The 13853-nt window shown below is 33.1% G+C and overlaps 1 protein-coding gene across 2 annotated transcripts in view; it reads left to right on the forward strand.

Annotated features, from left to right (window-relative positions):
* STIM2 (stromal interaction molecule 2) overlaps positions 1–13853 on the forward strand; it is a 126252-nt gene that overhangs the window by 93846 nt on the left and 18553 nt on the right. For both annotated transcript variants that reach the window (XM_074276013.1, XM_074276012.1), the window contains exons 4-6: positions 7840–7951; positions 11965–12080; positions 13353–13530. In XM_074276013.1, the coding sequence (XP_074132114.1) occupies positions 7840–7951; positions 11965–12080; positions 13353–13530 (406 nt within the window). The remainder of the gene's footprint in view (positions 1–7839; positions 7952–11964; positions 12081–13352; positions 13531–13853) is intronic.

A 13853-nucleotide genomic window follows, 5' to 3' on the forward strand; every position in this document is an offset into this window, starting at 1 on the left:
AATACGTATACATATATTGGAGTTCACATATGTTTTAACATATTTAACATGTTTTGCACTATCTGCCATCTAGGAGTGCCATCTAGGGGGGGGGAGGAGGGAAAAATTTGGAACAGAAAGTTTTGCAAGGGCCAATGTTGAAAAATACCCATGCATATGTTTTGTAAATAAAAAGCTTTAATTAAAAAAAAAAAAGTTCTTGGACCCCAGATTAAGAACCCCCTCTATTTCATAGAAATAAAAATCTTGAGACATTGGAAGAGATGTGTGATATTCATGCTTCAGTTATATAATAAAAATGATAAGTAAACTTAGTATTATACTAGTCAGGCTCCTAATGGATTACTTATAAAACTTGGGAAGATTTTTTAAAAAGCCACTTTTTTAGAAGGAAGAAAATTTTCTGGATTCCTTATATCAAAGGGAAATAATGAAATAAGGTATGAAAGAAGTGCAATATTCCTGTATAATCTCAAACTATATTATAAGGCACTCATCAATTAAAACTAATTTAGAAATAGAAAATTAGGATGGTGATATAGTGAAAGCTAGTATTTACACAGTACTTTAAGACTTAAAAAGCATTTTACCGGTACCTCTACCTCATAACCATCCTCTGAGATGTAGGTTCGATTACCCTTCCTATTTTAGAGGTCAGGAAATTAAGGCAAACAGGTTAGGAGCTATACAAGTAGTGAGTGTATGAAGTGGGATTTGACTTGTGGTCTTGCTGACTGTCAGTCACCAAACACACACCACTGAGAAAGACTCATGAGCCCTTAATCACTGACAGTCCATGGCTTGATAAGTTCAGGTACCACAAAAAATTCAGTGTTTTAATTGCTTATTAAATTTAATTAATCTAGTGGCCCTTTCTCAGCCCTCCATTTCCTTGACTTCTTTGCCGTTTTTGATGGTTGACTCCTACCCAGCATCCTGAATGTGTGCTCGCTGGGTTCTTTTCTCACTTCCCTCTCTCCTGGTTTTCTCCCAAATTTTTCCCATCTCAGTTTTCCTTTGCGGGATCACTATGAGTGTCATACTGGCTAACTGTTTTACCTCTGGGCTCTGTGGAAATAGGAATAACAATTGTCATCTATTTATCGCTTGTAAAATCTTTCACAGTTACTTTTTTTCTCTTGAATATATCCATCCCCTTTACTCATGGAGCTGTTATCCTAATTCAGGTCCTCATTATCTTGTATCCATCCTGTTTCAAGCTTCTCCACACTTTTAATCGATTTTACACTCAGTTGCCAACATAATTTTCTTAAATCACAATTATAACATATGTTTTCAACCCTCATCTATCTTCCCTCAGTCAATAAAATAATGGTATTACTTTTAAGATCATATGCAGAATCGTCCGTTTGGCTTAGACTTTTCATAACCAGGCCTTTCCTGTTTTTGCATCTTCATTTATTGTCTATCACTCCTTTCTCTACAGAGCAGCCCTTCAGACCAGTTTGTTATTATTAAACCCCCAGCATTCTCTTTGTACTGATTGTTTCTCATACCTGGAATATTTGTCCTCCTTTTTTACTGCTTATTCTTGGAATTTGCGGTTTCTTCCAAGACTCGGAACAAGTGCTTCTTCTCCATGAGGCATTTTCTGATCTTCCCTGTTTGTGATACTCCTTCTTACTGCCCCCTCCCCCATGGTCTTCTCTCTGCTTTGTATGCATCTTGTGTTGTGTGTGTCTGTGTGTTTAAAAACATATGCACACATTTGTGTGTGTATATATATATATATATATATATATATATATATATATATATATATATATATATATATATATACATATTCTTTATAGAATCATAAAACATTCACACACACACACACATACACACACACACACACACACCCCTTTATGGTTATTAAAAGTTATCAAGGGATATAATGGAAAAAGTAGAGAGTTTTCATCATTGAAAGAAAAGTTACTAAATTATTATTTTCCTTTTACTTAGAGCTTTCTTTATAATAAGAAAAGACCCTAACTAACCTAAGTAGAATATGTTTATAAATCTGGGAATACTTAAACTATAATATATAAATAGAATGAAATATTGTTATCCAATAATGAATGAAGAAAGATTTCAGAGACTCATGGGAAGACTTTAAATTTTTTTATTTTTGCACTTATCTCTTCTGCCTATAGTTTTTTTCCCTTGCCCTATACTGAACAACTTTTTTTTAAGAGTAAAAAGAAAGCCCTTCATTACACATATGCATAGTTCACCAAAATAAATCTCACATTGGCTAATATCCAGTAATATAGGTCTCATTTTGCAGTTTAAATTCATCATCTCAGTGACAGAAGATAGGTAGTTTATTACCTTTCATTCCTCAGGATTTGAAGATTGTCATCTATTTATCGCTTGTAAAATCTTTCACAGTTACTTTTTTGAAAGTTGTTTTTGTCACTGTATAAATTGTTTTCCTAGTTATGTTTATTTTACTTTCTGCTAGTTTATAGATCTTCCCAATTTTTGCCAAAATTTTGAGTATTTTTTTGGCTTTCTTATGTACAATGGTATTCTATAAGAATCATATACCATAATTTGCTTAGTTATCCCCCTATAGACAGACACTCTCTTATGTTTCCAGTTTGAGTTACTTTGAAAAGAACCGTGGTAAATGTTTCTGCATGAGTTCTTTGCTTTTTTCTTTGATTAAAAAAAATGTTTATTGATAGATTTTTTAAACATTATAATTATTTCTAGATTACTCCCAACTTCATTAGAATTCTCTCGTAATAAAGAATAATAAAAACTAGTAACACAGTGACCTCTCTGTGCTGCATGCAATATTTATATCTGTAGCACCCTTTTCAACTTCTCTGTTTTTAAAGTCTCTTATTTAAATTAACAGAAATTTAGTTTCTTTCTTTTTCATCTCTGCACTCTGGAAAAGAAACCAAAAATTTTTCTTTTGATAAATTTGTGTTAGTCAAGCAAAATGGTTCTATGTAAAAATGTGTTATCACTTATTCTGCATCCTGAATCTTATCATCTGTGTTGAGAGGTAGATCATATGTTTCTCTATCATTCTTCTGTAATCATGGATGGTCATTGTATTGATCTCTTTGGAATATGGGCATAGTAAGGTTTTATGAAATGTTACAATCAGGAATAGAAGAAAATTTTGCACAGTCACTTTAACAATGCAATTAAAATATTCCCTAGTCATTACTGTCTAAGTTTATGAATATTTTCTGTTAATAGTAGGTTTTGAAAAGGTCTTTTTCTCTTAGGCAGTGGATTCTATTAAAAAGGGATGATGGTAGTCATTTTAGGTTTTGTTTTTTAATTCATATCAAAAAGGAATTAGTAATTTTTAAAAAGTATTTTGGCATATCTTTTAGATAAATACTTTAAAAAATCTCATTATGTATACCTACACACACATAAACATACATATTTGTTCAATTAAACAGTTATAAAAACACTATCCATGTCCTCAGGGAGTTCACAAGTTTAATAAGGAAAGTTAGGCCCCATCTGTAAATAACATTGCAGGCTAAGAATTTTTGGTTTGTAGTCAGAAGACTGTGTTTGAATCTTAGCTTTGTTCCTCATTACCACTGTATTATTGGGCAAGTCACTTCCCCTCTCAGTGGTTAAGATCACAGCTTGAGTACTATAAGGAACCTTTATTTTGCTTGGTCCAATCCCATCATTGATGTGGGAGGTAAAGTCCAGATTTTTTCAAGGTGTCTCTAGTAAGTGACAAAGATGAAAGACCTTCATCTTCAAGTCCAGTGCTTTTTTCTATCCACTATTATGTTTTGCAGCAGTAGGCAGGACAGTTAATAGTTTATTTTATCTTTTGTGGCAGGGTTAAAATAGGAAAACTTCATTCATCAACCCCAAACAAGGGAAGCCCTGGCTACAAATTGTACTTCACAGAATAAATGAAATTCAGTATTTGTAACCTGTTAAAACATTCCATAAAGCTGCAGGCATATAGAATTGCAAATCAAATAGAAAACTTTACCGAAATGCTCTTCTGTTAATAATTCCTGTTTTCCTGCCCTAAAATTTTCAATTTTTTTCTTGGATAATCATTTTTTTTTTTTTTTTGGATAATCATTTGTATAGATTGGGAAATAAAAGTTTTTCCTATCTTGAAATAGTTTTCTTTGTCACCACAAACTTTAAAAATATAAATAATGTGTTGATTTCTATTTGTTATTTTATTGTTTTGAACCATTAGTTTCTTCCAAAGATCTCTTTTTTACTTTGTATTGCTTATTTTTGGTTCTGATAATCATTTGTATATTCCTTTTGCTTTTGGACAGGTTTTTGTTTTCAAATGGCTTCATGGAAAACTCTTTTTAAAAATTTGAAATTATAAACTTTGGGTGAAAGAAGTGTCAAAGACGACCTGTATATTAGTGTTCTTTTGACAAATATATGTTTGGGGAGTAGGCAGGTATTCTTCATTTTCTTAAATTGATCTTTTCCTTGGAAATGGTTTTTAATTCCATCCATATACATCTTAGAAAGAAATAATGAAATCTGTTAAAACTCTAGCAGTCATGCTTTTATATTTTCCAGAATTACTTAAAATAATAATTACTCGGCATTTATTTTGTGCTTTAAAGTTTGCAAACCTCTATACCTATATTCTTTCTTTTTTTCTTTACACTGAACTGTGTGGTAGGTATTCTTATCCCCATTTTACAGATGAGAAAACTCAGTCTTGGACATGTTAAGTGACTTTCCTACAGTCTTAGAAAGCTGACATGTGTTTGAGAAAGAATTTGAACTTGGATCACCCTAACTCCAAGTCTAGTGGGTCACAGTCTACACTTTGAAAAGAGAACTCTTACTGAGAACACAAATTTTTTAAAAGAACCGTCATAGTCACCTTATTCTTGATGTCCTTCATGTTACTTTTGTCTGTCCAAACCCTAAATTTTAGTTAACTTCCATTGTGACCCGCCCAGGACAGAATCCAGTAGGACTGTGACTCTTTGCAAACCATACAGTGGCTACGGAGAAACAAGCTGTTCTGGGGGACTGTCATCAACAAGGTCAGGCACATAGCACAGGCAGATTATTAACCATTGTGGTAAGGGCCATGTAATAAACTTTTTTCTTTTAGGCAATATGATAAAGATTTTTCTTTTGCATCCCATTGAAGCACAAAAATAAGGGAAAGTGATAAAGAGCAACCTATTAATTAAAAAACAAAACAAAACAAAACAAAACATTACCAAAGAAAATATGCCATTAGAAATTATGAAAATAATTTGATCAGTAGGTCATTTTGAAGTATATATTCTTTCTCATTCTTTCATATGCTGACTCTGGGAATTAAGATATTTGAAAGCTTAAGTTAACTAGCTTTAAAAATGCCACAGAGAGTCTAATCCTATTTTTTTGGTGGGGGTGTGGTATGTGTGTGTGATTACTTGTCAGACACTGAGGTTCTTTGTTGAACTAAACTACCCAGCATTTCAACTCAGCAGAGAAAGCACAGTTCCATTGGGCTGGCCATGTTGTTTGAATGTCAAATGTATATTTGCCAAAGCAATTATTTTATAAAGCGCACACAGGTGGTCAGAAAAAGTGCTACAAGGACACTCAAAGTCTCTCTTAAGAACTTTAGAATTAGTTGTGTGACATGGGAGACATTGGCAAGGACCACCCAGCATGCATGCTCTATTCGGAGAAGGTGCTGGACTCTAGGAGCAAAGCAGGGCTGAAATAGTACAAAATTAGAGAGTCCTCCCCAAACATTCATAGGGACTGGACTGTTTGTGTCTGACCCACATCACTCTGATTGTTCAGTCTTCCACTGTCACTCAACTCTGACATAGTGATGTCATTGTGGTCCTCCTCAACTACACAGGACAACCGCCAACCATCTGATTGAGCACGCAGGGGTATTCATTTGTGCAAAACATAGTTATGATGGAGTTTCTTGGCTGATGGAACAACTCTCACTATAAGATATTGTTGAATAGAAAGAAGTATAAGAGTGAAATTATTATCCCTGATGAGGAATTGAGTGAGAGAAATCCACCACCTCTATCTCTTGCCAGTATTGTTAGTTATTTGACAGAATTACTCTAGCAGTTGCAGGCATATAGTCCTAACTTAGGACTTTCCTGCATGTGGGAAGATTGGATGTAGACCTTTAAAGAACAATTTAAAAAAAAAAAAAAAAGGATCTCCTCAATTTTGTATTTTTCTAAAATTTAAAAAAAATGTTAATTTGAAAAATAAAATAGCATTTCTGTTAATATACAGTATAACAATATAAACCTGTTTTAACTTATAATTTCTTTATATTATATTTCTAAAAGGTGGTTGAGAAAAGTAAATTGCAGAGGACACCCACACACACACAAGCTGAATTGGCAGAGATACTTTCTTTATTTGGAACTATTTTGTATCAGTGAGATATCTCTTGCTAATAACTACATAGCTACCAAATATGAGAGAAAGTATTTAAGATCAGGTTTATTTTTTCAAATTCCTTGCCTAGTGGCTTCTATTAGAAGACATTGAACGGAACCTGTGACTTAATTCATATAGGTAGCTACCAGATAAGGAACCTCTGCCAAGGGAGGCCAGCACCTTCTATGTAAGTTTTAGTATTAAAGACTAGGGGATCATTTGGAGGTTGTGACATACTGAAAGTCACAGGTATATATTTGTAAAAATATCAGTCTATTTATATTTTCAGTTTCTTTATATTGTGTCTTTAAAGAGTATATGAGAAAAGTAAGTGGCCAGAAATTCATTTTGCTAGTGGATTACTATTTTACTCATGTGAAGTTTATTCATACAGAGTTGATTCTCAACACTCTTTTTTCTTCTTTAGCTGCATTTTTCATATTCTGCAAATCAGAACCTAAAAATCATACATGTGTAATACTGATATTAGCAGACTACTTTAGCCAGATCACTTCAGTTTTTTTGCTATTAGCTTTCTCACCTGTAACGTGAGAGGACTAGTCCAGATAATTTCCAGCCATCTTTAATATTTTATATTTACTATTTTTTCTAGTAGACCTTACAGTCACATGATGTAGAGGTTATTTAAACTTGCCATTTTTATCCAATTATTTGTATGTGATGGTGCTTTCTTTCGTCTTTTTAAATCAGTCCCATTGAATTCATTGATACTTCACTCAAATATTAATTGTGTCACCGTTCTTTGAACTTTCTTACCTGAAGATTTTTTTCCTCATTCTTGATGCCACAGCAAAGCAGTTTTTAAAAACTGTTTCCATTTCATCACTCCCTTTTTCAAAACCCTCTACAGCATCTTTCACAAAAATATCAAAAGTCTTACAGTAATCTTTGATTACATGCTGCATTATTTAGCTTTTCTCTGTTTGGACAGTTTCATTTACTGTACATATGTTAATTCTCTCCCACATTTGTTTTTCCTAGATTCAACTCTAAGCCATTATTGGTGGTTCCTTTGTGCATGGAACATCATCTTTCCCTCTCTCTCTCATTCTGTCACTCTCCTGAAATTCTTCAGTAACTTGAGAGGTATTAGATTATTCCACTCCTCCTAAAATGAATACAAATACCTATTCCTAGAACTATGTTTTCATTTAACCACTAGAAAGGTTTTGTTTTCTTTCTTGTCCATTATAGATTGTAAGCCTCCTGAGGCAGGGATTATGTTTTCTGGTTGTTATGTACTTCCTCTCCTCTGGGTCCCAATTATGCTTTAGGCATTTCCTTGATTGAACTGAATGTACTTCCCAGCCTAATGAATGATTTTATTTTCCTTTATGGGAATTTAATTTTTTTTTTTTTGTAAAGAAAATGTATTTGAAAGGAGTCCTTTATTATTTTTTTTCCTAGTTCACAATTGGACACTTGAAGACACCCTTCAGTGGCTGATAGAAGTGGTTGAACTTCCTCAGTATGAGAAGAATTTTAGGGAAAACAACGTCAAAGGAACAACCCTTCCCAGGTGATTCCTTCTTTATTTTTTATTTTTTTGTTTTTAAAAGGCATTTTTTTTTTCTTCCTTTAGTAAAGAAGGGTATTCTGGAAATACCTTTTTCATTGTGGAAACTGAATACTAATATTGAAATGAAAACAAATCCTCCAGAGATGTATTTTAAAAAGATATTACACATTTCTACCTATAGAGATTGTAGGTAAATGTAGATATTTCACTGATGAAATGATAGATGGCTCCCAGTTTACATGCATACACATTAAGAACATCTCTGTGTATGACAGACACACTACTTAAAGAGGAATACACTTCCTGTCCTCAGAGTTTGATGGAAGAAACATTCCCTTTTCTTTTTTACCTTGTGCCAGATGGCCAACTTTTGAGCCACAGCTACTGGGAGGAGAGTAGGCATATTACTGTTGAATTTTGAGTTGTTTTGTGCTGAATGATTGGGGCTGATGCAACTGTAGTTGGGTGCACAGAAGGGACATTCATAAGATGGAGAGTGTCAGCAGCAGGGAAATTAATTCCTTCTGTCACTGTAGATCAGCCATAGAAGGATCATTTGAAGGAAACAAGGCTCTTCACTATGTAGGTGTCTGTGTCCTACTCAGTTCTAAAAGCTGCATGAAATTAGAATACTTGTTACTGGTTCAGAGAGTTAAAATTTGAAACCACCGTCTCTCAAATGTCCTTCAAACTGACTAGAATCCTCTATTGTCTGTATGGCCAAGGTAGACTATGCTGAGACTTTTCTGCCCCTACTCATTGAGTCCATACTTCTCAATGCAGCCTCATGTTGCACTTGCGGGCTGCCATGATACCATTGATGTTCATTGAGCTGAGTCTCCTAAAATTGCCATATCTTTGAGAGAGCTACTCACTAGCTAGCAAAAAAAAAAGGTCTAGCTAGACCTTCTACATCATATACCTATGAGGGAAATTAAAAGCAGTATAAGTCTTTACCTTTATCTTTACTAATTTTAACCTTCTTTGTCTTAGCCCAATGTTTTAACTTTATTAGGACTTTGTTAGGATGCTCGTTAGGATATTTTATGCATCTTAATCTGCCCCACCTGACTTTGCAGTATTTGGAAATTTGATAAGTATGCCATTTATACTTTTGTCTAAGTTATTGAGAAAATGTCATGCTGCAAAAGCCCAAGCATTGGGTCCTTGGAGTGTTTCATTAGAATACTTCCAAGATCTTCAGTGAATTATTCTTTAGACTCAGCCCCTCAATAATTGTGAATTTACCTAATTCGACTCACTTTTGGTCTTCACTTCTATGGAAACAGCATAAAAGACTTCATAAAATTGTAGTAAATTCAAAGCAGTCATACCAACAAAACAGATTTCTTAAATGAAATGTAAGAATATCTACATATCTATCAAATATCCATATATTACCAAAACAAGAAATGACATATTAAACAACACAGACTTAGAAAAGAAAATCCATCATGACATAAATAAACTACTCCCAAAACTTGTTCTAAAATGTTATACAGATGAATTCCAACAGAAAAGCAATTGATATTTAGACTACTAGAATTATTCTTGACCATAAAGAAACAAACCATTTTAAGATTATAGGATAATAGGATTAGTGAACAAAGAGAGCTTTGGGTTTCTCTAGTCCAGTCATCTCAGTTTTCAGTTGAAGAAACCAAGTCTTAGGGAGGAGAAAGCATTTATCCCAGGTTATACAAGTGGTAAGTTATAGAATGAGAGTTATAACCCATTGTTATAGAAAAATGGTTTTTATACCAATCCAGGGGGAGAGGAAGGGAACTTTTCAGTCTTGATGTTCCAGAGATATCTCAGAAAGAATATGCCCAAGATAAAACTCCATTATCTTTTCCTTTAAATCTACTTCCTTTCTACACTTCACTATTTCTTTAGATAGTGTCATGACTGATTTCCCAGCTTTTCCATTCCCGTATTATCCTTACTTCTTTGCTTTCATTCTACTCCCCTTCCATGTTGTTGCTTGCCAAATCTTGACTTTTCATCCTCCATATTGTCTTTTATATCTTTTCTCTTCATTCCCACGGCTATGGCCCTGATTTAGCCTTCATCCCTCTATTATCTGATACCTAATCCAAAGTAGAAGAAGAGAACTGTATAACATTTTCATTAATTATATTTTGCAAAAAAATATTATAAATGAAATATCAGCAGAACCACTACAGCAATCTAACCTAAGATTATTGACTTAGAGCCAATAGTGTTTATGCTCTGAATAGAAGGATGGCTGTTCTAATAGCCTTCTAATTGATCTTCATCACCCTAGTCTCTTTTCCTCCAGTCCATTCTGCAAGTAAATTACCAAAGGATGATCTTTCTTACAAGACAGATATGACCATGGCACCTCTATATCCACTAAATTCTAGCAGCTCCCTCTTAACTCTGACATTTAAAGCTCTTCCCTATCTTTTAAGCTTTATTACATATTATTTTCTTCCATGTTCTCTATTATTCTTTTTTCCATTTCTCATACTGGACATTTCCATCTCTTATCTCTTTGCCGTTGCATATCCTCAGGGCTTGGAATGTAGCCCCTTCCCACAAGGACCGAGCTCAAGCACTACATTTGCCTTAGATCTATCCTGGTTTCCCCTGCTAACTTCTTGCCACTCCCCCCGGTTCATTTGAATCTGCTTAGTGTATATTTTGTGCATATTCTTCTGTGAGTTTATTATCTTGCTGAGAGTATTGCTATTCTTGCCCTGGAGGAGATGCTTAATAGATGTTCTTTGATTCCTGAAAGCCAGCATCACCTCTCTTCCTACTGATGTGACATGTTCTGGAATCCCTAGGTTTAGAAGCAAGGTGGGAGAAAATCAAAGTATAAATATTGGTGAGGAAGACATGACAACACTTAAGAAACTACAGAGAAACAGAAAATATACTCACTAGACAATTATTAGTTTCATGAAAGTAGAATTAAAAGATATCAAAAAATTATCATTTCTATATAATAAGAACAAAATAGGTAATCCAACAATATTTTTACTAGGCATATATCCCACAAAATTCAAAGGCAAATGGGAATCTCCCTTTTCCCATTTCCTTCCAATATTCTTTTCCCTATGTAAAATAGCATATGTCATAGCCTATTTAAGAGCACATTCTTGCTTTCAATTTCTTATCTTGTGTGGTAATGATGATGATAATTGTTTTAGTGATAATATAATAACGAACTATTAAAAATATTTTTGATACACATTTTTCTTTGTTTTTCTCTAAAGGCCTATGATATAGAATAAGTGTTAGCTATCCATTTTTTAAACATGAGCAAATCGAGGCTCCAAGCTTAGATGGTTTTTTTCAAATCGACATAACTTGGGAACAGGAGAGCCAGGATTTAGAACTATATCTTATGAATCATTCATCATTTTTCCTATTACCCAAGATTTTATTTAATTTTTTTTGGTACTGTAGCATCCTTTGGCAGTCTGTTTTAGCCTATAGAAGCCTTCTCTGAATAATATTTTAGACAATTGAAAGAAATGCCAACCATCAAGTAGAAAGTAGTGAAAGCAAAGAAGTACTTTCCCTTCCCCCTCATCCAAGTACATGGTTCCCTTAAACTTTTTCCAGACACCCTTGAGTTCATGGATCCAAGTTTATAACTGTACTGTTTTTCACTTTATTTGTATGATAGTAATAATATATGACTATAAGTCATTTTAAAATATTTTTAAAATTATAAAGTATCTGAATAATAATGATAGGAAATATTTATGCTAATTATATTACTGTTTTAGTTATACAGATGAAAAAAATTAATTTAGCTAAATTGTTGATTACAAGTTAAGACAGTATAATTTTTACTTCAATTTTGCAAATAGGTTATATGCAAGCTTTAATATACAAATATAATCATAATTACATTCCATTGATATATACATGTGAGAGAGAGAGAGAGAGTGTGTGTGTGTGTGTGTGTGTGTGTGTGTGTGTGTGTGTAAGGGTATAAATGAGTTCTCATTTCAGCTTTTTTTTTTTCTGAACAGGATAGCAGGACCTGAACCAGTATTTGTGATTTCTCAGTTGAAAATAATTGATCGGAGTCATCGACAAAAACTTCAGCTAAAGGCATTGGATGTTGTTTTATTTGGACCTCTAACACGTTAGTATTCATTCTAACTCAAGTAGGGAAAGAATAATCTAAAGGGCTAGCAATTAACTGAGTGAAGAAATTACAATAAATATTAGGAAATATATAGGAGGAATTGGTGATTGACTAAGAAGAATTCATACTGTAGGGACTTTGGATGGCAAAGTATTCTGCAGTTTCATTGTGCCAGAAGTGGAACCTGACATTTTTCAGATTGGTCCTTTAAGGAAATGATTGATCAAACTCTGACTTACATTTGTAGTACAGTTGAACTCTGGTTACCAGTCTATAATTGATTGATCTCATTTAGTTTAAGGATACATCATTAACCTCTCTATCATTTGGAATAATATTAAAGTATCATATTCTTCTGGCAGAGGCTTTTTTTTTATGTCATTAGGCTAAGGATCAATACAGACAATTTTTGAAAAGGGCTTTGTCAATCATTTTTTAGTATTTATATAAATGGCCTTTTCTAAAAATTAGTCTATGTTATTTATTGCATTTTATTTTATTTTTTTAACTCCAGAAAGCTTTTGGAAATTCCTTAAAGTTTATTACACACACACACACACACACACACACACACACACACACACACACACACACACACATACACACCCCATTACATATTTATTTATTTGTTTGTTTTGCTGAAGCAATTGGGATTAAGTGACTTTCCCAGGGTCACACAACCAAGTATTGTATGTACTCTATGCACTACACCACTAGTTGCCTCAAAGTTTATATATTTTAAGGAAGAATTTTTTTGGATGGTTATTATAAATTAAGTTATATTTGGGGTTTCTCTCATAAATAAACATAATACAAGAAAATATGCTATAACAAAACTTGAAAATTAGAACATGATTTGTCACATATTACTCAAATTATGTTTTCATACTTCTTTGTTGCCTTTTTGGTGTTGTAGTGCATCTAAAAATTACTGTTAGAGTGGTGGGTGGAATAAGTTTGTAATTGACTTTATTTGGGTATAAATATAAAACCTAGGTAGGTAAAACAAGTTACTAATGCAGTTTTCCCTCCCCTATACAATATAGTATTATTGATATAATATTAATATGTGCTAGAGGTGAACCAGTAGTGAAGGATGAAATTTCTTTTGTATTCAAATAGTTTTAAAAAGGGATTTAAGTTTAAACTATTATTAGAATGTTGGTACTGCTTGCTTTTTCAAAGTAATTTCTTCTGTAAGCTGCTGTTCTACCAGATAAACTAATTTTAATTTTTATGTCCCATGTACATATTTTATTATTCATGCAGGTCCTCCTCACAACTGGATGAAGGATTTTGTGCTCACAGTTTCCATAGTAATTGGGGTTGGAGGTTGCTGGTTTGCTTATACTCAGAATAAGACATCCAAAGAACATGTTGCCAAAATGATGAAAGACCTAGAGAGTCTACAAACTGCTGAACAAAGTCTCATGGACTTACAAGAGAGGTATGGAAGAGAAAAAAGTTATATGTCTTATAAGCTGCTTAAAGTTGTGATATTGATAACTTACATAGGGAAATAAAGTGATTTTTATAAAAATTTAGCATCAATTTGTGATTTATGTACTTTAAATATATTTTTCATTAATTTCATTAAATATTTCCCATTGCACATGATTTTTTAAACAATTAAAAGAATTGAGTTCCATATTCTCTCTTTCCCTTTCACCCTTGCTCCTTCCTTAAGAAGGCAAACAATTTGATATCAGCTTTACATGTTGAGTCATATAACTATTCCATTAACTATGTTACAAAATAAAACACAAACAA

The sequence above is a fragment of the Sminthopsis crassicaudata genome, chromosome 6 (genome assembly GCF_048593235.1).
Source record: "Sminthopsis crassicaudata isolate SCR6 chromosome 6, ASM4859323v1, whole genome shotgun sequence".
Lineage (NCBI taxonomy): Eukaryota > Metazoa > Chordata > Mammalia > Dasyuromorphia > Dasyuridae > Sminthopsis > Sminthopsis crassicaudata.